Here is a 26,468-nt window from a genome sequence, read left to right on the forward strand (position 1 = left end):
TCTCCCTCACCCCCCCCGCGATCCTTAACTGTGAGACCCTGGTGACCGTGGTGAAGTTGATGATCCCGACAGGGTGACTGACGTGTTCTGTCTTTGGCCGGGTGCAGCTTTCGGACATCCAGAGAGGCTGAAAGTCACTGGACAAAGGCCCAAGCTCACTGTTACTCAGTCTCTGATGGACAATGGCCCAACAACGAGGGGGTCAACAGTCTGCGATTCAACCAAGATCACAGTAAGTCTCTTGCTTGAGATGTCAGACCTTCCCAGGTTGACCAGCTGCACTGTCGGAGGGTCAGTGCTGAGGGAGCTCCGCACTGTTGGAGGGTCAGTGTTGAGGGAGAGCCGCACTGTCGGAGGGTCAGTGCTGAGGGAGTGCCGCACTGTCGGAGGGTCAGTGCTGAAGGAGTGCCGCACTGTCGGAAGGTCAGTGCTGAGGGAGCGCCACACTGTCGGAGGGTCAGTACTGAGGGAGCACCGCACTGTCGGAGGGTTAGTACTGAAGGAGCGCCACACTGGCGGAGGGTCAGTACTGAGGGAGCACCGCACTGTCGGAGGGTCAGTGCTGAGGGAGCGCCACACTGGCGGAGGATCAGTGCTGAGGGAGCTCCGCACTGTTGGAGCGTCAGTGCTGAGAGAGAGCCGCACTGTCGGAGGGTCAGTGCTGAGGGAGTGCCGCACTGTCGGAGGGTCAGTGCTGAGGGAGCGCCGCACTGTCGGAGGGTCAGTGCTGAGGGAGCGCCGCACTGTTGGAAGGTCAGTGCTCAGGGAGCGCCACACTGTCGGAGGGTGAGTTCTGAGGGAGTGCCGCACTGTCGGAGGGTCAGTGCTGAGGGAGCGCCGCACTGTTGGAGGGTCAGTGCTGAGGGAGCGCCGCACTGTCGGAGGGTCAGTTCTGAAGGAGCGCCGCACTGTCCGAGGGTCAGTGCTGAGGGAGCGCCGCACTGTTGGAGGGTCAGTGCTGGGGGAGCGCCACACTGTCGGAGGGTGAGTTCTAAGGGAGTGCCGCACTGTCGAAGGGTCAGTGCTGAGGGAGCGCCGCACTGTTGGAGGGTCAGTGCTGAGGGAGCGCCACACTATTGGAGGGTCAGTGCTGAGGGAGTGCCGCACTGTCGGATGGTCAGTGCTGAGGGAGCGCCGCACTGTCGGAGGGTCAGTGCTGAGGGTGAGCTGCACTGTCGGAGGGTCAGTGCTGAGGGAGCGCCGCACTGTCGGAGGGTCAGTACTGAGGGAGCACCGCACTGTCGGAGGGTCAGTCCTGAGGGAGCGCCGCACTGTCGGAGGGTCAGTGCTGAGGGAGCGCCACACTGTCGGAGGGTCAGTGCTGAGGGAGAGCCGCACTGTCGGAGGGTCAGTGCTGAGGGAGTGCCGCACTGTCGGAGGGTCAGTGCTGAGGGAGTGCCGCACTGTCAGAGGGTCAGTGCTGAGGGAGCACAGCACTGTCGGAGGGCCAGTGCTGAGGGAGCGCCACAATGTTGGAGGGTCAGTGCTGAGGGATCGCCGCACTGTCGGAGGGTCGGTGCTGAGGGAGCGCCGCACTGTCAGAGGTCGGTGCTGAGGGAGTGCCGCACTGTCGGAGGGTCAGTGCTGAGGGGAGCACCACACTGTCGGAGGGTCAGTGCTGAGGGAGCGCCGCACTGTCGGAGGGTCTGTGCTGAGGGAGTGCCGCACTGTCGGAGGGTCTGTGCTGAGGCAGCGCTGCACTGTCGGAGGGTCAGTGCTGAGGGAGCGCCGCACTGTCGGAGGGTCAGTGCTGAGGGAGAACCGCACTGTCGGAGGGTCAGTGCTGAGGGAGCGCCGCACTGTCGGAGGGTCAGTGCTGAGGGAGTGCCGCACTGTCGGAGTGTCAGTGCTGGGGGAGTGCCGCACTGTCGGAGGGTCAGTACTGGGGGAGTGCCGCACTGTCGGAGGGTCAGTACTGAGGGAGCTCCGCACTGTCGGAGGGTCAGTGCTGAGGGAGCGCCGCACTGTCGGGGGGTCAGTGCTGAGGGAGTGCCGCACTGTCGAAGGGTCAGTACTAGGGGAGTGCCGCACTGTCGGAGGGTCAGTGCTGAGGGAGCGCCGCACTGTCGGAGGGTCAGTGCTGAGGGAGCGCCGCACTGTCGGAGAGTCAGTGCTGAGGGAGCGCCGCACTGTCGGAGGGTCAGTGCTGAGGGAGCGCCGCACTGTCGGAGGGTCAGTGCTGAGGGAGAGCTGCACTGTCGTAGGGCCAGTGCTGAGGGAGCGCCGCACTGTCAGAGGGTCAGTGCTGAGGGAGAGCTGCACTGTCGGAGGGTCAGTGCTGAGGGAGAGCTGCACTGTCGTAGGGTCAGTGCTGAGGGAGCGCCGCACTGTCGGAGGGTCAGTGCTGAGGGAGAGCTGCACTGTCGGAGGGTCAGTGCTGAGGGGAGCGCTGCACTGTCGGAGGGTCAGTGCTGAGGGAGAGCTGCACTGTCGGAGGGTCAGTGCTGAGGGAGAGCTGCACTGTCGGAGGGTCAGTGCTGAGGGAGAGCTGCACTGTCGTAGGGTCAGTGCTGAGGGAGCACCGCACAGTCTGAGGGTCAGTGCTGAGGGAGCACCGCACAGTCTGAGGGTCAGTGCTGAGGGAGCACCGCACTGTCGGAGGGTCAGTGCTGAGGGAGCGCCGCACTGTCAGAGGGTCGGTGCTGAGGGAGCTCCGCACTGTCGGAGGGTCAGTGCTGAGGGAGCGCCGCACTGTCGGGGTGTCAGTGCTGAGGGAGTGCCGCACTGTCGAAGGGTCAGTACTAGGGGAGTGCCGCGCTGTCGGAGGGTCAATGCTGAGGGAGCGCCGCACTGTCGCACAATTGTTCTAATTTAACTTTGCCTTGCCCTCCCTCTCAGGTTGCTTTTGCTGTGCGATGGAAACTGGTGTTCGAATCTATAACGTGGAGCCCCCTCATGGAGAAAGGTCACCTTGGTAACCAGGGGGAAGCCGAGGCGGTTTACCGGGATGGGGTGCGTGGGTAGTCCGTGCGTGAATTGGGGGCCGGAGGTGCGAGCGAGGTGGGATTTGGGAATTCCGTACCGGACCCAGGGGCCCGCCGCGCTGTCGCCTCGATCGAATTGCCAAGCTCGTTTCCGGAACCTTCCTGGCCGCAGCCTTCTGACCGGCGACTGCCACTCGGAAGAGTTTGGAGAGGTTGCTGGGGGATATTCGACTGTGGGGGAAGCACAGAGCTGGACTTGAACAGACGTTAACCCACAGACTGGTGGGAGAAGGGGAGTTGGGAGGGGGAGGGGGTCGTTGGGGGGGGGAGAGGGGGTGTTGGGGGAAGGGGCGGGGGACGATCATGTTTGATTTCCTTGCTGTCGGGGCAAAATGTCCATCCCTCAAGACCTCCTGTCCATGAACGTGGCAGCCAGTGTCCGTGGACTCGTGCTGTGCGGGACTCTGACCCCGGGATTCCTGCACAAGCTCGGTTGGTGCGGGAACACGCGGAGAGGGATCGCGGAGAGCTGCCTCAGAAAACAGGAGCTCCACCTTTTCCATCCTCCTGGTCAATAATCTTCTCTTCCCTCTCTCACCTTCTCCAAAAACAGACCACGATCAGGTCGGGAGCGTGGGACATGTGGAGATGTTGCACCGATCAAACCTGCTCGCTATCGTCGGAGGAGGCAGTCATCCCAAATTCTCTGAAATCTCAGGTACAATGGCCCCACCAAACACTCCCAGGACAGGTACAGCACAGGGTTAGATACAGAGCAAAGCTCCCTCGACACTGTCCCTATCAAACACTCCCAGGACAGGTACAGCACGGGGTTAGATACAGAGTAAAGCTCCCTCTACACTGTCCCCATCAAACACTCCCAGGACAGGTACAGCACGGGGTTAGATACAGAATAAAGCTCCCTCTACACTGTCCCCATCAAACACTCCCAGGACAGGTACAGCACGGGGTTAGATACAGAGTAAAGCTCCCTCTACACTGTCCCCATGAAACACTCCCAGGACAGGCACAGCACGGAGTTAGATACAGAATAAAGCTCCCTCTACACTGTCCCCATCAAACACTCCCAGGACAGGTACAGCACGGGGTTAGATACAGAATAAAGCTCCCTCTACACTGTCCCCATCAAACACTCCCAGGACAATACAGCACGGGGTTAGATACAGAGTAAAGCTCCCTCTACACTGTCCCCATCAAACACTCCAGGACAGGTACAGCACGGGGTTAGATACAGAGTAAAGCTCCCTCTACACTGTCCCCATCAAACACTCCCAGGACAGGTACAGCACGGGGTTAGATACAGAGTAAAGCTCCCTCTACACTGTCTCCATAAACATGCTCTCTTTTTCTCTGACAGTTTTTGGTCTGGGATGATGCTCGAGAGGGGAAAGATTCTCAGGAGAAACTTGTTCTGGATTTCACTTTCACAAAGCAGGTCCTCGCTGTGCGGATGCGTCACGACAAGTAAGGACAGCGCGGCGCTCCCTCAGCACTGACCCTCCGACAGTGCGGCACTCCCTCAGCACTGACCCTCCGACAGTGCGGCGCTCCCTCAGCACTGACCCTCCGACAGTGCGGCGCTCCCTCGGCACTGACCCTCCGACAGTGCGGAGCTCCCTCAGCACTGACCCTCCGACAGTGCGGCGCTCCCTCAGCACTGACCCTCCGACAGTGCGGCGCTCCCTCAGCACTGACCCTCCGACAGTGCGGCACTCCCTCAGCACTGACCCTCCCACAGTGCGGCGCTCCCTCAGCACTGACCCTCCCACAGTGCGGCACTCCCTCAGCACTGACCCTCCGACAGTGCGGCGCTCCCTCAGCACTGACGCTCCGACAGTGCGGTGCTCCCTCAGCACTGACCCTCCGACAGTGCGGCGCTCCCCTCAGCACTGACCCTCCGACAGTGCGGCGCTCCCTCAACACTGACCCTCCGACAGTGCGGCGCTCCCTCAGCACTGACCCTCCAACAGTGCGGTGCTCCCTCAGCACTGACCCTCCGACAGTGCGGCGCTCCCTCAGCACTGACCCTCCGACAGTGCGACGCTCCCTCAGCAGTGACCCTCTGACAGTGCGACGCTCCCTCAGCACTGACCCTCCGACAGTGCGGCGCTCCCTCAGCACTGACCCTCCGACAGCGCGGCGCTCCCTCAGCACTGACGCTCCGACAGTGCGGTGCTCCCTCAGCACTGACCCTCCGACAGTGCGGCGCTCCCTCAGCACTGACCCTCCGACAGTGCGGCGCTCCCTCAGCACTGACGCTCCGACAGTGCGGTGCTCCCTCAGCACTGACCCTCCGACAGTGCGGCGCTCCCTCAGCACTGACCCTCCGACAGTGCGGCGCTCCTCAACACTGACCCTCCGACAGTGCGGCGCTCCCTCAGCACTGACCCTCCAACAGTGCGGTGCTCCCTCAGCACTGACCCTCCGACAGTGCGGCGCTCCCTCAGCACTGACCCTCCGAAAGTGCGGCCGCTCTCTCAGCACTGACCCTCCGACAGTGCGACGCTCCCTCAGCAGTGACCCTCTGACAGTGCGACGCTCCCTCAGCACTGACCCTCCGACAGTGCAGCGCTCCCTCAGCACTGACCCTCCGACAGTGTGGTGCTCCCTCAGCACTGACCCTCCGACAGTGCGGCACTCCCTCAGCACCGACCCTCTGACAGTGCGGCGCTCCCTCAGCACTGACCCTCCGACAGTGCAGCGCTCCCTCAGCACTGACCCTCCGACAGTGCGGCGCATCCTCAGCACTGACCCTCCAACAGCGCGGCGCTCCCTCAGCACTGACCCTCCAACTGTGTCACTCCCTCAGCACTGACCCTCCGACAGCGCAGTGCTCCCTCAGCACTGACCCTCCGACAGCGCAGCGCTCCCTCAGCACTGACCCTCCGACAGTGCGGCGCTCCCTCAGCACTGACCCTCCGACAGTGCGGAGCTCCCTCAGCACTGACCCTCCGACAGTGCGGCGCTCCCTCAGCACTGACCCTCCGACAGTGCGGCGCTCCCTCAGCACTGACCCTCCGACAGTGCGGCACTCCCTCAGCACTGACCCTCCCACAGTGCGGCGCTCCCTCAGCACTGACCCTCCCACAGTGCGGCACTCCCTCAGCACTGACCCTCCGACAGTGCGGCGCTCCCTCAGCACTGACGCTCCGACAGTGCGGTGCTCCCTCAGCACTGACCCTCCGACAGTGCGGCGCTCCCTCAGCACTGACCCTCCGACAGTGCGGCGCTCCCTCAACACTGACCCTCCGACAGTGCGGCGCTCCCTCAGCACTGACCCTCCAACAGTGCGGTGCTCCCTCAGCACTGACCCTCCGACAGTGCGGCGCTCCCTCAGCACTGACCCTCCGACAGTGCGACGCTCCCTCAGCACTGACCCTCCGACAGTGTGGTGCTCCCTCAGCACTGACCCTCCGACAGTGCGGCACTCCCTCAGCACCGACCCTCTGACAGTGCGGCGCTCCCTCAGCACTGACCCCTCCGACAGTGCAGCGCTCCCTCAGCACTGACCCTCCGACAGTGCGGCGCATCCTCAGCACTGACCCTCCAACAGCGCGGCGCTCCCTCAGCACTGACCCTCCAACTGTGTCACTCCCTCAGCACTGACCCTCCGACAGCGCAGTGCTCCCTCAGCACTGACCCCTCCGACAGCGCAGCGCTCCCTCAGCACTGACCCCTCCGACAGTGCGGCGCTCCCTCAGCACTGACCCTCCGACAGTGCGGAGCTCCCTCAGCACTGACCCTCCCACAGTGCGGCGCTCCCTCAGCACTGACCCTCCCACAGTGCGGCACTCCCTCAGCACTGACCCTCCGACAGTGCGGCGCTCCCTCAGCACTGACGCTCCGACAGTGCGGTGCTCCCTCAGCACTGACCCTCCGACAGTGCGGCGCTCCCTCAGCACTGACCCTCCGACAGTGCGGCGCTCCCTCAACACTGACCCTCCGACAGTGCGGCGCTCCCTCAGCACTGACCCTCCAACAGTGCGGTGCTCCCTCAGCACTGACCCTCCGACAGTGCGGCGCTCCCTCAGCACTGACCCTCCGACAGTGCGACGCTCCCTCAGCAGTGACCCTCTGACAGTGCGACGCTCCCTCAGCACTGACCCTCCGACAGTGCGGCGCTCCCTCAGCACTGACCCTCCGACAGCGCGGCGCTCCCTCAGCACTGACGCTCCGACAGTGCGGTGCTCCCTCAGCACTGACCCTCCGACAGTGCGGCGCTCCCTCAGCACTGACCCTCCGACAGTGCGGCGCTCCCTCAGCACTGACGCTCCGACAGTGCGGTGCTCCCTCAGCACTGACCCTCCGACAGTGCGGCGCTCCCTCAGCACTGACCCTCCGACAGTGCGGCGCTCCCTCAACACTGACCCTCCGACAGTGCGGCGCTCCCTCAGCACTGACCCTCCAACAGTGCGGTGCTCCCTCAGCACTGACCCTCCGACAGTGCGGCGCTCCCTCAGCACTGACCCTCCGAAAGTGCGGCGCTCTCTCAGCACTGACCCTCCGACAGTGCGACGCTCCCTCAGCAGTGACCCTCTGACAGTGCGACGCTCCCTCAGCACTGACCCTCCGACAGTGCAGCGCTCCCTCAGCACTGACCCTCCGACAGCACAGCTCTCCCTCAGCACTGACCCTCCGACAGCGCAGCGCTCCCTCAGCACTGACCCTCCGACAGCGCAGCACTCCCTCAGCACTGACCCTCCGACAGTGCGGCGCTCCCTCAGCACTGACCCTCCGACAGCGCAGTGCTCCCTCAGCACTGACCCTCCGACAGCGCAGCACTCCCTCAGCACTGACCCTCCGACAGTGCGGCACTCCCTCAGCACAGACCCTCCGACAGTGCAGCGCTCCCTCAGCACTGACCCTCCGACAGTGCGGCGCTCCCTCAGCACTGATCCTCCGACAGCGCAGTGCTCCCTCAGCAATGACCCTCCGACAGCGCGGCGCTCCCTCAGCACTGACCCTCCGACAGTGCGGTGCTCCCTCAGCACTGACCCTCCGACAGCGCGGTGCTCCCTCAGCACTGACCCTCCGACAGCGCAGCGCTCCCTCAGCACTGACCCTCCGACAGTGCGGCGCTCCCTCAGCACTGACCCTCCCACAGTGCGGCACTCCCTCAGCACTGACCCTCCGACAGTGCGGCGCTCCCTCAGCACTAACCGTCCGACAGTGCGGCGCTCCCTCAGCACTGAGCCTCCGACAGTGCGGTGCTCCCTCAGCACTGACCCTCCGACAGCGCAGCGCTCCCTCAGCACTGACCCTCCAACAGTGCGGCGCTCCCTCAGCACTGACCCTCCAACAGTGCGGTGCTCCCTCAGCACTGACCCTCCGACAGTGCGGCGCTCCCTCAGCACTGACCCTCCGACAGTGCGACGCTCCCTCAGCAGTGACCCTCTGACAGTGCGACGCTCCCTCAGCACTGACCCTCCGACAGTGCGGCGCTCCCTCAGCACTGACCCTCCGACAGCGCGGCGCTCCCTCAGCACTGACGCTCCGACAGTGCGGTGCTCCCTCAGCACTGACCCTCCGACAGTGCGGCGCTCCCTCAGCACTGACCCTCCGACAGTGCGGCGCTCCCTCAGCACTGACGCTCCGACAGTGCGGTGCTCCCTCAGCACTGACCCTCCGACAGTGCGGCGCTCCCTCAGCACTGACCCTCCGACAGTGCGGCGCTCCCTCAACACTGACCCTCCGACAGTGCGGCGCTCCCTCAGCACTGACCCTCCAACAGTGCGGTGCTCCCTCAGCACTGACCCTCCGACAGTGCGGCGCTCCCTCAGCACTGACCCTCCGAAAGTGCGGCGCTCTCTCAGCACTGACCCTCCGACAGTGCGACGCTCCCTCAGCAGTGACCCTCTGACAGTGCGACGCTCCCTCAGCACTGACCCTCCGACAGTGCAGCGCTCCCTCAGCACTGACCCTCCGACAGCACAGCTCTCCCTCAGCACTGACCCTCCGACAGCGCAGCGCTCCCTCAGCACTGACCCTCCGACAGCGCGGCGCTCCCTCAGCACTGACCCTCCGACAGCGCGGCGCTCCCTCAGCACTGACCCTCTGACAGCGCGGCGCTCCCTCAGCACTGACCCTCCGACAGTGCGGCACTCCCTCAGCACAGACCCTCCGACAGTGCAGCGCTCCCTCAGCACTGACCCTCCGACAGTGCGGCGCTCCCTCAGCACTGATCCTCCGACAGCGCAGTGCTCCCTCAGCAATGACCCTCCGACAGCGCGGCGCTCCCTCAGCACTGACCCTCCGACAGTGCGGTGCTCCCTCAGCACTGACCCTCCGACAGCGCGGTGCTCCCTCAGCACTGACCCTCCGACAGCGCAGCGCTCCCTCAGCACTGACCCTCCGACAGTGCGGCGCTCCCTCAGCACTGACCCTCCCACAGTGCGGCACTCCCTCAGCACTGACCCTCCGACAGTGCGGCGCTCCCTCAGCACTAACCGTCCGACAGTGCGGCGCTCCCTCAGCACTGAGCCTCCGACAGTGCGGTGCTCCCTCAGCACTGACCCTCCGACAGCGCAGCGCTCCCTCAGCACTGACCCTCCAACAGTGCGGCGCTCCCTCAGCACTGACCCTCCGACAGCGCAGCGCTCCCTCAGCACTGACCCTCCGACAGCGCAGCGCTCCCTCAGCACTGACCCTCCGACAGCGCAGCGCTCCCTCAGCACTGACCCTCCGACAGTGCGGCGCTCCCTCAGCACTGACCCTCCAACAGTGCGGCGCTCCCTCAGCACTGACCCTCCGACAGTGCAGCGCTCCCTCAGCACTGACCCTCCGACAGTGCGGTGCTCCCTCAGCACTGACCCTCCGACAGTGCGGCGCTCCCTCAGCACTGACCCTCCAACAGTGCGGCGCTCCCTCAGCACTGACCCTCCGACAGTGCAGCGCTCCCTCAGCACTGACCCTCCGACAGTGCGGCGCATCCTCAGCACTGACCCTCCAACAGCGCGGCGCTCCCTCAGCACTGACCCTCCAACTGTGTCACTCCCTCAGCACTGACCCTCCGACAGCGCAGTGCTCCCTCAGCACTGACCCTCCGACAGCGCAGCGCTCCCTCAGCACTGGCCCTCCAACCGTGCGGCGCTCCCTCGGCACTGACCCTCCGACAGCGCGGCGCTGCCTCAGCACTGACCCTCCGACAGTGCGGCGCTCCCTCAGCACTGACCCTCCGACAGTGCGGCGCTCCCTCAGCAATGACCCTCCGACAGTGCGGCGCTCCCTCAGCAGTATCCCTCCGACAGTGCGGCATTCCCTCAGCACTATCCCTCCGACAGTGCGGCGCTCCCTCGGCACTGACCCTCCGACAGTGCGGCGCTCCCTCAGCACTGACCCTCCGACAGTGCGGCGCTCCCTCAGCACTGACCCTCCAACAGTGCGGCGCTCCCTCAGCACTGACCATCCGACAGTGCAGCGCTCCCTCAGCACTGACCCTCCGACAGTGCGGCGCACCCTCAGCACTGACCCTCCAACAGCGCAGCGCTCCCTCAGCACTGACCCTCCAACTGTGTCACTCCCTCAGCACTGACCCTCCGACAGCGCAGCGCTCCCTCAGCACTGACCCTCCGACAGCGCAGCGCTCCCTCAGCACTGACCCTCCAACAGTGCGGCGCTCCCTCGGCACTGACCCTCCGACAGCGCGGCGCTGCCTCAGCACTGGCCCTCCGACAGTGCGGCGCTCCCTCAGCAATGACCCTCCGACAGTGCGGCGCTCCCTCAGCAGTATCCCTCCGACAGTGCGGCATTCCCTCAGCACTATCCCTCCGACAGTGCGGCGCTCCCTCGGCACTGACCCTCCGACAGTGCGGCGCTCCCTCAGCACTGACCCTCCGACAGTGCGGCGCTCCCTCAGCACTGACCTTCCGACAGTGCGGCGCTCCCTCAGCACTGACCCTCCGACAGTGCGGCGCTCCCTCAGCACTGACCCTCCGACAGTGCGGCGCTCCCTCAGCACTGACCCTCCGACAGTGCGGCGCTCCCTCAGTACTGTCCCTCCTGCGGTGCAGCATTTTCTGTCCTTAAAGTTATTTTCTCCTTCTCACATTCCAGGATTATTATCGTACTGTGTCACCGCATCTATGTGTACACCTTCCCGGACAATCCCAGCAAGTTATTCGAGTTTGACACCAGGGAGAATCCAAAAGGTACTGGCTCTCACCCACATTGTATCGCCAGGGGGAGTATTCGTGTCCCTCCGATTGAGAGCATTGTGTGGATGGCTGGCAGTTATTAAAAATTCAGCACTCTCTCCTTCCGTCGAGCCAACCCCGCACCCTGAAGGTGAGGGTAAGTGCGCAATGGGCAGGAAGAACTCTTTCTGTGCGGTCAACTCGATGACTCATAATTACTCATTCAGCCCACCTCTCGAACCTCTGTCACCTCCCTCCCTCGCTCTCCTTCCCGCCCTCGCTCTCCTTCCCGCCCTCGCTCTCCTTCCCTCCCTCGCTCTCTCTCCCTCCCTCGCTCTCCCTCCCTCACGCTGTCTCCCTCCCTCCCTCGCTCTCTCTCCCTCCCTCGGTCTCCCTCCCTCCCTCACGCTGTCTCCCTCCCTCGCTCTCCCTCCCTCCCTCACGCTGTCTCCCTCCCTCGCGCTCTCTCCCTCCCTCGCGCTCTCTCCCTCCCTCGCGCTCTCTCCCTCCCTCGCGCTCTCTCCCTCCCTCGCGCTCTCTCCCTCCCTCGCGCTCTCTCCCTCCCTCGCGCTCTCTCCCACCCTCGCGCTTTCTCCCACCCTCGCGCTCTCTCCCTCCCTCGCGCTCTCTCCCTCCCTCGCGCTCTCTCCCTCCCTCGCGCTCTCTCCCTCCCTCGCGCTCTCTCCCTCCCTCGCGCTCTCTCCCACCCTCGCGCTCTCTCCCACCCTCGCGCTCTCTCCCACCCTCGCTCTCCCTCCATCGCTCTCCCTCTCTTCCTCGCTCTCCCTCCCTTGCTCCCTCCCTCACGCTGTCTCCCTCCCTCATCCTCTCCCTCCCTTGCTTTCTCCCTTCCTTGCTCTCTCCCCCCTCACTCTCTCCCTCCCTCGCACTCTCCCCCTCACGCTCTCCCTCCCTCGCGCTCTCCCTCCCTTTCACTCTCCCTCCCTCGCACTCACCCCCTCGCGCTCTCCCTCCCTTGCTCTCTCCCTCACTCTCTCCCTCCCTCAAGCTCTCCCTCCCTCATGCGACCCCCCTCCCTCGCGCTCTCCCTCCCTCGCGCTCTCCCTCCCTCGCTCTCTCCCTCCCTCGCTCTCCCTCCCTCGCTCTCCCTCCCTCGCTCTCTCCCTCCCTCGCTCTCTTCCTCCCTCGCGCTCTCCCTCCCTCGCGCTCTCCCTCCCTCGCTCTCTCCCTCCCTCGCTCTCTCACTCACTCGCGCTCCCTCCCCCCTCGCTCTCTCCCTGACTCGCTCTCTCCCTCCCTCACGTGCTCTACCTCCGTCGCTCTCCCTCCCTCACGCTGCCTCCCTCCCTCATCCTCTCCCTCCCTTGCTCTCTTCCCCCTCACTCTCTCTCCCTCCCTCGCACTCTCGCGCTCTCCCTCCCTCGCGCTCTCCCTCCCTCGCGCTCTCCCGCCCTCTCATTCTCCCGCCCTCTCATTCTCCCGCCTTCTCACTCTCCCTCCCTCGCGCTCTCCCTCCCTCGCGCACTCTCCCAACCTCGCGCTCTCCCTCGTGCTCTCCCTCCCTCACGCTCTCCCTCCCTCGCGCGCTTTCCCTCCCTCGCGCACACTCCCAACCTCGCGCTCTCCCTCGTGCTCTCCCACCCTCACGCTCTCCCTCCCTCGCGCGCTTTCCCTCCCTCGCGCACTCTCCCTCCCTCGCGCGCTCTCCCTCCCTCGCGCGCTCTCCCTCCGTCACGCGCTCTCCCTCCGTCACGCGCTCTCCCTCCGTCACGCGCTCTCCCTTCCTCGCGCGCTCTCCCTCCCTCGCGCGCTCTGCCTCCCTCGCGCGCTCTGCCTCCCTCGCGCGCTCTGCCTCCCTCACAGGCTCTCCCTCCCTCGCGCGCTCTCCCTCCCTCGCGCGCTCTCCCTCCCTCGCGCGCTCTGCCTCCCTCGCGCGCTCTGCCTCCCTCGCGCGCTCTGCCTCCCTCGCGCGTTCTCCCTCCGTCACGCGCTCTCCTTCCCTCGCGTGCTCTGCCTCCCTCGCGCGCTCTCCCTCCGTCGCGCGCTCTCCCTCCGTCGCGCGCTCTCCCTCCGACGCGCGCACTACCTCCGTCGCGCGCACTCCCTCCGTCGCGCGCTCTCCCTCCGTCGCGCGCTCTCCCTCCGTCGCGCGCTCTCCCTCCGTCGCGCGCTCTCCCTCCGTCGAGCGCTCTCCCTCCGTCGCGCGCTCTCCCTCTGTCACGCGCTCTGCCTCCCTCGCGCGCTCTGCCTCCCTCGCGCGCTCTGCCTCCCTCGCGCGCTCTCCCTCCCTCACGGGCTCTCCCTCCCTCGCGCGTTCTCCCTCCCTCGCGCGCTCTCCCTCCCTCGCGCGCTCTACATCCCTCGCGCGCTCTCCCTCCCTCGCGCGCTCTCCCTCGCGCGCTCTCTCCCTCGCGCTCTCTCCCTCGCGCGCTTTCCCTCCCTCGCGCGCTTTCCCTCCCTCGCGCGCTTTCCCTCGCTCGCGCGCTTTCCCTCGCTCGCGCGCTTTCCCTCCCTCGCGCGCTTTCCCTCCCTCGCGCGCTTTCCCTCCCTCGCGCGCTTTCCCTCCCTCGCGCGCTCTGCCTCCCTCACAGGCTCTCCCTCCCTCGCGCGCTCTCCCTCCCTCGCGCGCTTTCCCTCCCTCGCGTGCGCTGCCTCCCTCGCGCGCTCTGCCTCCCTCGCGCGCTCTGCCTCCCTCGCGCTCTGCCTCCCTCGCGCTCTGCCTTCCTCGCGCGCTCTGCCTTCGTCGCGCGCTCTGCCTCCCTCGCTCCCTCCCTCGCGCTCTCCCTCCCTCGCGCTCTCCCTCCCTCGCGCTCTCTCTCCCTCGCGCTCTCTCTCCCTCACGCTCTCCCTCCGTCACGCGCTCTCCCTCCCTCGCGCGCTTTCCCTCCCTCGCGCGCTTTCCCTCCCTCGCGCGCTCTGCCTCCCTCGCGCTCTGCCTTCCTCGCGCTCTGCCTTCCTCGCGCTCTGCCTTCCTCGCGTTCTCTCTCCCTCGCGCTCTCTCTCCCTCGCGCTCTCCCTCCGTCACGCGCTCTCCCTCCCTCGCGCGCTTTCCCTCCCTTGCGCGCTCTCCCTCCCTCGCGCTCTGCCTTCCTCGCGCGCTCTGCCTTCGTCGCGCGCTCTGCCTCCCTCGCTCCCTCCCTCGCGCTCTCCCTCCCTCGCGCTCTCCCTCCCTCGCGCTCTCCCTCCCTCGCGCTCTCTCTCCCTCGCGCTCTCCCTCCGTCACGCGCTCTCCCTCCCTCGCGCGCTCTCCCTCCCTCGTGCGCTTTCCCTCCCTCGCGCGCTTTCCCTCCCTCGCGCGCTCTGCCTCCCTCGCGCGCTTTCCCTCCCTCGCGTGCTCTGCCTCCCTCGCGTGCTCTGCCTCCCTCGCGCGCTCTGCCTCCCTCGCGCGCTCTGCCTCCCTCGCGCGCTCTGCCTCCCTCGCGCGCTCTGCCTCCCTCGCGCGCTCTGCCTCCCTCGCGCGCTCTGCCTCCCTCGCGCGCTCTGCCTCCCTCGCGCGCTCTGCCTCCCTCGCGCGCTCTGCCTCCCTCGCGCGCTCTGCCTCCCTCGCGCGCTCTCCCTCCCTCGCGTGCTCTCCCTCCCTCGCGCGCTTTCCCTCCCTCGCGCGCTCTCCCTCCCTCGCGCGCTCTCCCTCCCTCGCGCACTCTCCCTCCCTCGCGCTCTCCCTCCCTCGCGCTCTCCCTCCCTCGCGCTCTCCCTCCCTCGCGCTCTCCCTCCCTCGCGCTCTCTCTCCCTCCCTCGCGCGCTCTCCCTCCCTCGCGCTCTCTCTCCCTCGCGCTCTCCCTCCGTCACGCGCTCTCCCTCCGTCACGCGCTCTCCCTCCCTCGCGCGCTCTCCCTCCCTCGCGCTCTCCCTCCCTCGCGCTCTCTCTCCCTCGCGCGCTCTCCCTCCCTCGCGCGCTCTCCCTCCCTCGCGCGCTTTCCCTCCCTCGCGCGCTTTCCCTCCCTCGCGCGCTTTCCCTCCCTCGCGCGCTTTCCCTCCCTCGCGCGCTCTCCCTCCCTCGCGCGCTCTCCCTCCCTCGCGCGCTCTGCCTCCCTTTCGCGCTTTCCCTTCCTCGCGCGCTTTCCCTTCCTCGCGCGCTTTCTCCCCTCGCGCGCTCTCCCTGCCTCGCGCTCTGCCTCCCTCGCGCTCTGCCTCCCTCGCGCGCTCCCCCTCCCTCGCGCTCTCCCTCCCTCGCGCTCTCCCTCCCTCGCGCTCTCCCTCCCTCGCGCTCTCTCTCCCTCGCGCTCTCCCTCCCTCGCGCTCTCCCTCCCTCGCACTCTCCCTCCCTCGCGCTCTTCCTCCCTCGCGCTCTCCCTCCCTCGCGCTCTCCCTCCCTCGCGCTCTGCCTTCCTCGCGCGCTCTGCCTCCCTCGCGCTCTGCCTCCCTCGCGCTCTCCCTCCCTCGCGCTCTCCCTCCCTCGCGCTCTCCCTCCCTCGCGCTCTCCCTCCCTCGCGCTCTCCCTCCCTCGCGCTCTCCCTCCCTCGCGCTCTCTCTCCCTCGCGCTCTCCCTCCCTCGCGCGCTTTCCCTCCCTCGCGCGCTCTGCCTCCCTCGCGTGCTCTGCCTCCCTCGCGCGCTCTGCCTCCCTCGCGCGCTCTGCCTCCCTCGCTCTCTCTGCCTCCCTCGCTCTCTCTGCCTCCCTCGCGCGCTCTGCCTCCCTCGCGCGCTCTGCCTCCCTCGCGCGCTCTGCCTCCCTCGCGCGCTCTGCCTCCCTCACAGGCTCTCCCTCCCTTGCGCGCTCTGCCTCCCTCGCGCGCTCTGCCTCCCTCGCGCGCTCTGCCTCCCTCGCGCGCTCTGCCTCCCTCGCGCGCTCTGCCTCCCTCGCGCGCTCTGCCTCCCTCGCGCGTTCCCCCTCCGTCATGCGCTCTCCCTCCCTCGCGTGCACTGCCTCCCTCACGCGCTCTCCCTCCGTCGCGCGCTCTCCCTCCGTCGCGCGCTCTCCCTCCGTCACGCGCTCTGTCTCCCTCGCGCGCTCTGCCTCCCTCGCGCGCTCTCCCTCCCTCACAGGCTCTCCCTCCCTCGCGCGCTCTCCCTCCCTCACGCGCTCTACCTCCCTCGCGCGCTCTCCCTCCCTCGCGCGCTCTCCCTCCCTCGCGCGCTCTCCCTCCCTCGCGCGCTCTCCCTCCCTCGCGCGCTCTCTCCCTCGCGCACTTTCCCTCCCTCGCGCGCTCTGCCTCCCTCACAGGCTCTCCCTCCCTCGCGCGCTCTCCCTCCCTCGCGCGCTCTCCCTCCCTCGCGCGCTCTACCTCCCTCGCGCGCTCTACCTCCCTCACGCGCTCTCCCTCCCTCGCGCGCTCTCCCTCCCTCGCGTGCTCTCCCTCCCTCGCGCGCTCTCCCTCCCTCGCGCGCTTTCCCACCCTCGCGCGCTCTGCCTCCCTCGCGCGCTCTGCCTCCCTCGCGCGCTCTGCCTCCCTCGCGCGCTCTGCCTCCCTCGCGCTCTCCCTCCCTCGCGCGCTTTCCCTCCCTCGCGCGCTTTCCCTCCCTTGCGCGCTCTCCCTCCCTCACGCGCTCTCCCTCCCTCGCGCGCTCTCCCTCCCTCGCGCGCTCTCCCTCCCTCGCGCGCTCTCCCTCCCTCGCGCGCTCTCCCTCCCTCGCGCACTCTCCCTCCCTCGCGCTCTCTGCCTCCCTTTCGCGCTTTCCCTTCCTCGCGCGCTTTCCCTTCCTCGCGCGCTTTCTCTCCCTCGCGCGCTTTCTCTCCCTGCCTCGCGCTCTGCCTCCCTCGCGCTCTCCCTCCCTCGCGCTCTCCCTCCCTCGCGCGCTCTCCCTCCCTCGCGCGCTCTCCCTCCCTCGCGCGCTCTCCCTCCATCGCGCTCTCCCTCCCTCGCGCTCTCCCTCCCTCGCGCTCTCCCTCCCTCGCGCTCTCCCTCCCTCGCGCTCTCCCTCCCTCGCGCTCTCCCTCCCTCGCGCTCTCTCTCCCTCGCGCGCTCTCCCTCCCTCGCGCGCTCTCCCTCCCTCGCGCGCTCTCCCTCCCTCGCGCGCTCTCCCTCCCTCGCGCGCTCTCCCTCCCTCGCGCTATCTCTCCCTCGCGCTCTCTCTCCCTCGCGCTCTCTCTCCCTCGCGCTCTCCCTCCGTCGCGCGCTCTCCCTCCCTCGCGCGCTCTCCCTCCCTCGCGCTCTCCCTCCCTCGCGCTCTCTCTCCCTCGCGCGCTCTCCCTCCCTCGCGCTCTCTCTCCCTTGCGCGCTCTCCCTCCCTTGCGCGCTCTCCCTCCCTCGCGCTCTCCCTCCCTCGCGCTCTCCCTCCCTCGCGCTCTCTCTCCCTTGCGCTCTCCCTCCGTCACGCGCTCTCCCTCCCTCGCGCGCTCTCCCTCCGTCACGCGCTCTCCCTCCCTCGCGCGCTTTCCCTCCCTCGCGCGTTTTCCCTCCCTCGCGCGCTTTCCCTCCCTCGCGCGCTCTGCCTCCCTCGCGCGCTTTCCCTCCCTCGCGTGCGCTGCCTCCCTCGCGCGCTCTGCCTCCCTCGCGCGCTCTGCCTCCCTCGCGCGCTCTGCCTCCCTCGCGCTCTGCCTTCCTCGCGCGCTCTGCCTTCGTCGCGCGCTCTGCCTCCCTCGCTCCCTCCCTCGCGCTCTCCCTCCCTCGCGCTCTCCCTCCCTCGCGCTCTCCCTCCCTCGCGCTCTCTCTCCCTCGCGCTCTCTCTCCCTCACGCTCTCCCTCCGTCACGCGCTCTCCCTCCCTCGCGCGCTTTCCCTCCCTCGCGCGCTTTCCCTCCCTCGCGCGCTCTGCCTCCCTCGCGCGCTCTGCCTCCCCCGCGCGCTCTGCCTCCCTCGCGCGCTCTGCCTCCCTCGCGCTCTCCCTCCCTCGCACGCTTTCCCTCCCTCGCGCGCTTTCCCTCCCTCGCGCGCTTTCCCTCCCTCGCGCGCTTTCCCTCCCTCGCGCGCTCTCCCTCCCTCGCGCGCTCTCCCTCCCTCGCGCGCTCTCCCTCCCTCGCGCACTCTCCCTCCCTCGCGCTCTCTGCCTCCCTTTCGCGCTTTCCCTTCCTCGCGCGCTTTCCCTTCCTCGCGCGCTTTCTCTCCCTCGCGCGCTTTCTCTCCCTGCCTCGCGCTCTGCCTCCCTCGCGCTCTGCCTCCCTCGCGCTCTGCCTCCCTCGCGCGCTCTCCCTCCCTCGCGCGCTCTCCCTCCCTCGCGCGCTCTCCCTCGCGCGCTCTCCCTCGCGCGCTCTCCCTCCCTCGCGCTCTCCCTCCCTCGCGCTCTCCCTCCCTCGCGCTCTCCCTCCCTCGCGCTCTCCCTCCCTCGCGCTCTCTCCCTCGCGCGCTCTCCCTCCCTCGCGCGCTCTCCCTCCCTCGCGCGCTCTACCTCCCTCGCGCTCTCCCTCCGTCACGCGCTCTCCCTCCCTCGCGCGCTCTCCCTCCCTCGCGCGCTTTCCCTCCCTCGCGCGCTTTCCCTCCCTCGCGCGCTCTGCCTCCCTCGCGCGCTTTCCCTTCCTCGCGCGCTTTCTCTCCCTCGCGCGCTTTCTCTCCCTGCCTCGCGCTCTCCCTCCCTCGCGCTCTCCCTCCCTCGCGCGCTCTCCCTCCCTCGCGCGCTCTCCCTCCCTCGCGCTCTCCCTCCCTCGCGCTCTCCCTCCCTCGCGCTCTCCCTCCCTCGCGCTCTCCCTCCCTCGCGCTCTCCCTCCCTCGCGCTCTCTCTCCCTCGCGCGCTCTCCCTCCCTCGCGCGCTCTCCCTCCCTCGCGCTCTCTCTCCCTCGCGCTCTCCCTCCGTCACGCGCTCTCCCTCCCTCGCGCGCTCTCCCTCCCTCGCGCGCTCTCCCTCCCTGGCGCGCTTTCCCTCCCTCGCGCGCTTTCCCTCCCTCGCGCGCTTTCCCTCCCTCGCGCGCTCTGCCTCCCTCGCGCGCTTTCCCTTCCTCGCGCGCTTTCTCTCCCTCGCGCGCTTTCTCTCCCAGCCTCGCGCTCTGCCTCCCTCGCGCTCTCCCTCCCTCGCGCGCTCTCCCTCCCTCGCGCGCTCTCCCTCCCTCGCGCGCTCTCCCTCCCTCGCGCGCTCTCCCTCCCTCGCGCTCTCCCTCCCTCGCGCTCTCCCTCCCTCGCGCTCTCCCTCCCTCGCGCTCTCCCTCCCTCGCGCTCTCCCTCCCTCGCGCTCTCCCTCCCTCGCGCTCTCCCTCCCTCGCGCTCTCCCTCCCTCGCGCTCTCCCTCCCTCGCGCTCTCCCTCCCTCGCGCTCTCCCTCCCTCGCGCTCTCCCTCCCTCGCGCTCTCTCTCCCTCGCGCTCTCCCTCCCTCGCGCGCTCTCCCTCCCTCGCGCTCTCTCTCCCTCGCGCTCTCCCTCCGTCACGCGCTCTCCCTCCCTCGCGCGCTCTCCCTCCCTCGCGCTCTCCCTCCCTCGCGCTCTCTCTCCCTCGCGCGCTCTCCCTCCCTCGCGCTCTCCCTCCCTCGCGCTCTCCCTCCCTCGCGCTCTCCCTCCCTCGCGCTCTCCCTCCCTCGCGCTCTCCCTCCCTCGCGCTCTCCCTCCCTCGCGCTCTCTCTCCCTCGCGCTCTCCCTCCGTCGCGCGCTCTCCCTCCCTCGCGCGCTTTCCCTCCCTCGCGCGCTTTCCCTCCCTCGCGCGCTTTCCCTCCCTCGCGCGCTTTCCCTCCCTCGCGCGCTTTCCCTCCCTCGCGCGCTTTCCCTCCCTCGCGCGCTCTGCCTCCCTCGCGCGCTCTGCCTCCCTCGCGCTCTGCCTCCCTCGCGCTCGGCCTTCCTCGCGCGCTCTGCCTTCGTCGCGCGCTCTGCCTCCCTCGCTCCCTCCCTCGCTCTCTCCCTCCCTCGCGCTCTCCCTCCCTCGCGCTCTCTCTCCCTCGCGCTCTCTCTCCCTCGCGCTCTCTCTCCCTCGCGCTCTCCCTCCGCCACGCGCTCTCCCTCCCTCGCGCGCTTTCCCTCCCTCGCGCGCTTTCCCTCCCTCGCGCTCTGCCTCCCTCGCGCTCTGCCTTCCTCGCGCTCTGCCTTCCTCGCGCTCTGCCTTCCTCGCGTTCTCTCTCCCTCGCGCTCTCTCTCCCTCGCGCTCTCCCTCCGTCACGCGCTCTCCCTCCCTCGTGCGCTTTACCTCCCTCGCGCGCTCTCCCTCCCTCGCGCGCTCTGCCTCCCTCGCGCTCTGCCTTCCTCGCGCGCTCTCCCTCCCTCGCGCGCTCTGCCTCCCTCGCGCTTTACCTCCCTCGCGCGCTCTCCCTCCCTCGCGCGCTCTGCCTCCCTCGCGCTCTGCCTTCCTCGCGCGCTCTCCCTCCCTCGCGCGCTCTGCCTCCCTCGCGCTCTGCCTTCCTCGCGCGCTTTCCCTCCCTCGCGCGCTTTCCCTCCCTCGCGCTCTGCCTCCCTCGCGCTCTGCCTCCCTCGCGCTCTGCCTTCCTCGCGCGCTCTCCCTCCCTCGCGCGCTTTCCCTCCCTCGCGCGCTTTCCCTCCCTCGCGCGCTTTCCCTCCCTCGCGCGCTCTGCCTCCCTCGCGCGCTTTCCCTCCCTCGCGTGCGCTGCCTCCCTCGCGCGCTCTGCCTCCCTCGCGCGCTCTGCCTCCCTCGCGCGCTCTGCCTCCCTCGCGCTCTGCCTCCCTCGCGCTCGGCCTTCCTCGCGCGCTCTGCCTTCGTCGCGCGCTCTGCCTCCCTCGCTCCCTCCCTCGCGCTCTCCCTCCCTCGCGCTCTCCCTCCCTCGCGCTCTCTCTCCCTCGCGCTATCTCTCCCTCGCGCTCTCTCTCCCTCGCGCTCTCCCTCCGTCACGCGCTCTCCCTCCCTCGCGCGCTTTCCCTCCCTCGCGCGCTTTCCCTCCCTCGCGCTCTGCCTCCCTCGCGCTCTGCCTTCCTCGCGCTCTGCCTTCCTCGCGCTCTGCCTTCCTCGCGTTCTCTCTCCCTCGCGCTCTCTCTCCCTCGCGCTCTCCCTCCGTCACGCGCTCTCCCTCCCTCGTGCGCTTTACCTCCCTCGCGCGCTCTCCCTCCCTCGCGCGCTCTGCCTCCCTCGCGCTCTGCCTTCCTCGCGCGCTCTCCCTCCCTCGCGCGCTCTGCCTCCCTCGCGCTCTGCCTTCCTCGCGCGCTTTCCCTCCCTCGCGCGCTTTCCCTCCCTCGCGCTCTGCCTCCCTCGCGCTCTGCCTCCCTCGCGCTCTGCCTTCCTCGCGCTCTGCCTTCCTCGCGCTCTGCCTTCCTCGCGTTCTCTCTCCCTCGCGCTCTCTCTCCCTCGCGCTCTCCCTCCGTCACGCGCTCTCTCTCCCTCGCGCTCTCCCTCCGTCACGCGCTCTCCCTCCCTCGCGCGCTTTCCCTCCCTCGCGCGCTTTCCCTCCCTCGCGCGCTTTCCCTCCCTCGCGCGCTCTGCCTCCCTCGCGCGCTTTCCCTCCCTCGCGCGCTCTGCCTCCCTCGCGCGCTCTGCCTCCCTCGCGCGATCTGCCTCCCTCGCGCGATCTGCCTCCCTCGCGCGCTCTGCCTCCCTCGCGCGCTCTGCCTCCCTCGCGCGCTCTGCCTCCCTCGCGCGCTCTGCCTCCCTCGCGCGCTCTGCCTCCCTCGCGCGCTCTGCCTCCCTCGCGCGCTCTGCCTCCCTCGCGCGCTCTGCCTCCCTCGCGCGCTCTGCCTCCCACGCGCGCTCTGCCTCCCTCGCGCGCTCTGCCTCCCTCGCGCGCTCTGCCTCCCTCGCGCGCTCTGCCTCCCTCGCGCGCTCTGCCTCCCTCGCGCGCTCTCCCGCCCTCGCGCGCTCTCCCTCCCTCGCGCGCTCTCCCTCCCTCGCGCGCTTTCCCTCCCTCGCGCTCTGCCTCCCTCGCGCTCTGCCTCCCTCGCGCTCTGCCTTCCTCGCGCTCTGCCTTCCTCGCGTTCTCTCTCCCTCGCGCTCTCTCTCCCTCGCGCTCTTCCTCCGTCACGCGCTCTCCCTCCCTCGTGCGCTTTACCTCCCTCGTGCGCTCTCCCTCCCTCGCGCGCTCTGCCTCCCTCGCGCTCTGCCTTCCTCGCGCGCTCTCCCTCCCTCGCGCGCTCTGCCTCCCTCGCGCTCTGCCTTCCTCGCGCGCTCTGCCTTCGTCGCGCGCTCTGCCTCCCTCGCTCCCTCCCTCGCGCTCTCCCTCCCTCGCGCTCTCCCTCCCTCGCGCTCTCCCTCCCTCGCGCTCTCTCTCCCTCGCGCTCTCCCTCCGTCACGCGCTCTCCCTCCCTCGCGCGCTTTCCCTCCCTCGCGCGCTTTCCCTCCCTCGCGCGCTCTGCCTCCCTCGCGCGCTTTCCCTCCCTCGCGTGCTCTGCCTCCCTCGCGCGCTCTGCCTCCCTCGCGCGATCTGCCTCCCTCGCGCGCTCTGCCTCCCTCGCGCGCTCTGCCTCCCTCGCGCGCTCTGCCTCCCTCGCGCGCTCTGCCTCCCTCGCGCGCTCTGCCTCCCTCGCGCGCTCTGCCTCCCTCGCGCGCTCTGCCTCCCTCGCGCGCTCTGCCTCCCTCGCGCGCTCTGCCTCCCTCGCGCGCTCTGCCTCCCTCGCGCGCTCTGCCTCCCTCGCGCGCTCTCCCGCCCTCGCGCGCTCTCCCGCCCTCGCGCGCTCTCCCTCCCTCGCGCGCTCTCCCTCCCTCGCGCGCTTTCCCTCCCTCGCGCGCTTTCCCTCCCTCGCGCGTTTTCCCTCCCTCGCGCGTTTTCCCTCCCTCGCGCGTTTTCCCTCCCTCGCGCGTTTTCCCTCCCTCGCGCGTTTTCCCTCCCTCGCGCGCTTTCCCTCCCTCGCGCGCTTTCCCTCCCTCGCGCGCTCTGACTCCCTCGTGCGCTCTGCCTCCCTCGTGAGTTTCCCTCCCTCACGCGCTCTGCCTCCCTCGCGCTCTCTCTCCCTGCGCGCGCTCTCCCTCTGTCACGCGCTCTCCCTTCCTCGCGCGCTCACCCTCCCTCGCGCGCGCTGCCACCCTCGCGCGCTCTCACTCCCTCGCGCGCTCTCACTCCCTCGCGTGCTCTCACTCCCTCGCGCGCTCTGCCTCACTCGCGTGCTCTGCCTCCCTCGCGCGCTCCATCCCTCACAGGCTCTCCCTCCGTCGCGCGCTCTGCCTACCTCGCGCGCTCCATCCCTCACAGGCTCTGCCTCCCTCGCGCGATCTGCCTCCCTCGCGCGCTCTGCCTCCCTCGCGCGCTCCATCCCTCACAGGCTCTGCCTCCCTCGCGCGATCTGCCTCCCTCGCGCGCTCTGCCTCCCTCGCGCGCTCCATCCCTCACAGGCTCTCCCTCCGTCGCGCGCTCTGCCTACCTCGCGCGCTCCATCCCTCACAGGCTCTGCCTCCCTCGCGCGATCTGCCTCCCTCGCGCGCTCTGCCTCCCTCGCGCGCTCTGCCTCCCTCGCGCGCTCTCCCTCCCTCGCGCGCTCTCCCTCCCTCGCGCGCTCTCCCTCCCTCGCGCGCTCTGCCTCCCTCGCGCGCTCTGCCTCCCTCGCGCGCTCTGCCTCCCTCGCGCGCTCTGCCTCCCTCGCGCGCTCTGCCTCCCTCGCGCGCTCTGCCTCCCTCGCGCGCTCTGCCTCCCTCGCGCGCTCTGCCTCCCTCGCGCGCTCTGCCTCCCTCGCGCGCTCTCCCTCCCTCGCGCGCTTAGCCCTCCCTCGCGCGCTCTGCCTCCCTCGCGCGGTCTGCCTCCCTCGGGCGCTCTGCCTCCCTCGCGCGCTCTGCCTCCCTCACAGGCTCTCCCTCCCTCGCGCGCTCTGCCTCCCTCGCGCGCTCTGCCTCCCTCGCGCGCTCTGCCTCCCTCGCGCGCTCTGCCTTCCCAGCGCGCTCTGCCTCCCTCGCGCGGTCTGCCTCCCTCGGGCGCTCTGCCTCCCTCGCGCGCTCTGCCTCCCTCACAGGCTCTCCCTCCCTCGCGCGCTCTCCCTCCCTCGCGCGCTTTCCCTCCCTCGCGCGCTTTCCCTCCCTCGCGCGTTTTCCCTCCCTCGCGCGTTTTCCCTCCCTCGCGCGTTTTCCCTCCCTCGCGCGTTTTCCCTCCCTCGCGCGTTTTCCCTCCCTCGCGCGTTTTCCCTCCCTCGCGCGTTTTCCCTCCCTCGCGCGTTTTCCCTCCCTCGCGCGTTTTCCCTCCCTCGCGCGTTTTCCCTCCCTCGCGCGTTTTCCCTCCCTCGCGCGTTTTCCCTCCCTCGCGCGTTTTCCCTCCCTCGCGCGTTTTCCCTCCCTCGCGCGTTTTCCCTCCCTCGCGCGCTTTCCCTCCCTCGCGCGCTTTCCCTCCCTCGCGCGCTCTGCCTCCCTCGCGCGCTCTGCCTCCCTCGCGCGCTCTGCCTCCCTCGCGCGCTCTGCCTCCCTCGCGCGCTCTGCCTCCCTCGCGCGCTCTGCCTCCCTCGCGCGCTCTGCCTCCCTCGCGCGCTCTGCCTCCCTCGCGCGCTCTGCCTCCCTCGCGCGCTCTGCCTCCCTCGCGCGCTCTGCCTCCCTCGCGCGCTCTGCCTCCCTCGCGCGCTCTCCCGCCCTCGCGCGCTCTCCCTCCCTCGCGCGCTCTCCCTCCCTCGCGCGCTTTCCCTCCCTCGCGCGCTTTCCCTCCCTCGCGCGTTTTCCCTCCCTCGCGCGTTTTCCCTCCCTCGCGCGTTTTCCCTCCCTCGCGCGTTTTCCCTCCCTCGCGCGTTTTCCCTCCCTCGCGCGTTTTCCCTCCCTCGCGCGTTTTCCCTCCCTCGCGCGTTTTCCCTCCCTCGCGCGTTTTCCCTCCCTCGCGCGTTTTCCCTCCCTCGCGCGTTTTCCCTCCCTCGCGCGCTTTCCCTCCCTCGCGCGCTTTCCCTCCCTCGCGCGCTCTGACTCCCTCGTGCGCTCTGCCTCCCTCGTGAGTTTCCCTCCCTCACGCGCTCTGCCTCCCTCGCGCTCTCTCTCCCTCGCGCGCTCTCCCTCTGTCACGCGCTCTCCCTTCCTCGCGCGCTCACCCTCCCTCGCGCGCGCTGCCACCCTCGCGCGCTCTCACTCCCTCGCGCGCTCTCACTCCCTCGCGTGCTCTCACTCCCTCGCGCGCTCTGCCTCACTCGCGTGCTCTGCCTCCCTCGCGCGCTCCATCCCTCACAGGCTCTCCCTCCGTCGCGCGCTCTGCCTACCTCGCGCGCTCCATCCCTCACAGGCTCTGCCTCCCTTGCGCGATCTGCCTCCCTCGCGCGCTCTGCCTCCCTCGCGCGCTCCATCCCTCACAGGCTCTGCCTCCCTCGCGCGATCTGCCTCCCTCGCGCGCTCCATCCCTCACAGGCTCTCCCTCCGTCGCGCGCTCTGCCTACCTCGCGCGCTCCATCCCACACAGGCTCTGCCTCCCTCGCGCGATCTGCCTCCCTCGCGCGCTCTGCCTCCCTCGCGCGCTCTGCCTCCCTCGCGCGCTCTGCCTCCCTCGCGCGCTCTGCCTCCCTCGCGCGCTCTCCCTCCCTCGCGCGCTCTCCCTCCCTCTTGCGCTCTCCCTCCCTCTTGCGCTCTGCCTCCCTCGCGCGCTCTGCCTCCCTCGCGCGCTCTGCCTCCCTCGCGCGCTCTGCCTCCCTCGCGCGCTCTGCCTCCCTCGCGCGCTCTGCCTCCCTCGCGCGCTCACCCTCCCTCGCGCGCTCTGCCTCCCTCGCGCGCTCTCCCTCCCTCGCGCGCTTAGCCCTCCCTCGCGCGCTCTGCCTCCCTCGCGCGGTCTGCCTCCCTCGGGCGCTCTGCCTCCCTCGCGCGCTCTGCCTCCCTCACAGGCTCTCCCTCCCTCGCGCGCTCTGCCTCCCTCGCGCGCTCTGCCTCCCTCGCGCGCTCTGCCTCCCTCGCGCGCTCTGCCTTCCCAGCGCGCTCTGCCTCCCTCGCGGGCTCTGCCTCCCTCGCGCGCTCTGCCTCCCTAGCGCGCTCTCCCTCCCTCACGGGCTCTCCCTCCCTCGCGCGCTCTCCCTCACTCGCGCGCTCTGCCTCCCTCGCGCGCTCTGCCTCCCTCGCGCGCTCTGCCTCCCTCGCGCGCTCTGCCTCCCTCGCGCGCTCTCCCTCCCTCACAGGCTCTCCCTCCCTCACAGGCTCTCCCTCCCTCACAGGCTCTTCCTCCCTCACAGGCTCTCCCTCCCTCGCGCGCTCTCCCTCCCTCGCGCGCTCTCCCTCCCTCGCGCGCTCTCCCTCCCTCGCGCGCTCTCCCTCCCTCGCGCGCTCTCCCTCCCTCGCGCGCTCTCCCTCCCTCGCGCGCTCTCCCTCCCTCGCGCGCTCTCCCTCCCTCGCGCGCTCTCCCTCCCTCGCGCGCTCTCCCTCCCTCGCGCGCTCTCCCTCCCTCGCGCGCTCTCCCTCCCTCGCGCGCTCTCCCTCCCTCGCGCGCTCTCCCTCCCTCGCGCGCTTAGCCCTCCCTCGCGCGCTCTGCCTCCCTTGCGCTCTCCCTCCCTCGCGCGCTTTCCCTCCCTCGCGCGCTTTCCCTCCCTCGCGCGCTCTCCCTGCCTCGCGCGCTTTCTCTCCCTCGCGCGCTCTCCCTGCCTCGCGCTCTGCCTCCCTCGCGCTCTCCCTCCCTCGCGCTCTCCCTCCCTCGCGCTCTCCCTCCCTCGCGCTCACCCTCCCTCGCGCTCTCCCTCCCTCGCGCTCTCCCTCCCTCGCGCTCTCCCTCCCTCGCGCTCTCCCTCCCTCGCGCTCTCCCTCCCTCGCGCTCTCCCTCCCTCGCGCTCTGCCTT

General features: G+C 69.5%; 1 protein-coding gene across 1 annotated transcript in view; it reads left to right on the top strand.

Annotated features, from left to right (window-relative positions):
• Positions 1 to 109: 109 nt before the first annotated feature.
• The window catches only part of wdr45 (WD repeat domain 45), a 97,681-nt gene continuing 71,322 nt past the window's right edge, over positions 110 to 26,468 (top strand). The window contains exons 1-5 of the mRNA XM_072487958.1: positions 110 to 232; positions 2,839 to 2,914; positions 3,538 to 3,642; positions 4,304 to 4,409; positions 10,998 to 11,092. Of these exons, the coding sequence (XP_072344059.1) occupies positions 176 to 232; positions 2,839 to 2,914; positions 3,538 to 3,642; positions 4,304 to 4,409; positions 10,998 to 11,092 (439 nt within the window). The 5' untranslated portion in view covers positions 110 to 175. The remainder of the gene's footprint in view (positions 233 to 2,838; positions 2,915 to 3,537; positions 3,643 to 4,303; positions 4,410 to 10,997; positions 11,093 to 26,468) is intronic.

The sequence above is a fragment of the Scyliorhinus torazame genome, chromosome 22, assembly GCF_047496885.1.
Source record: "Scyliorhinus torazame isolate Kashiwa2021f chromosome 22, sScyTor2.1, whole genome shotgun sequence".
Lineage (NCBI taxonomy): Eukaryota > Metazoa > Chordata > Chondrichthyes > Carcharhiniformes > Scyliorhinidae > Scyliorhinus > Scyliorhinus torazame.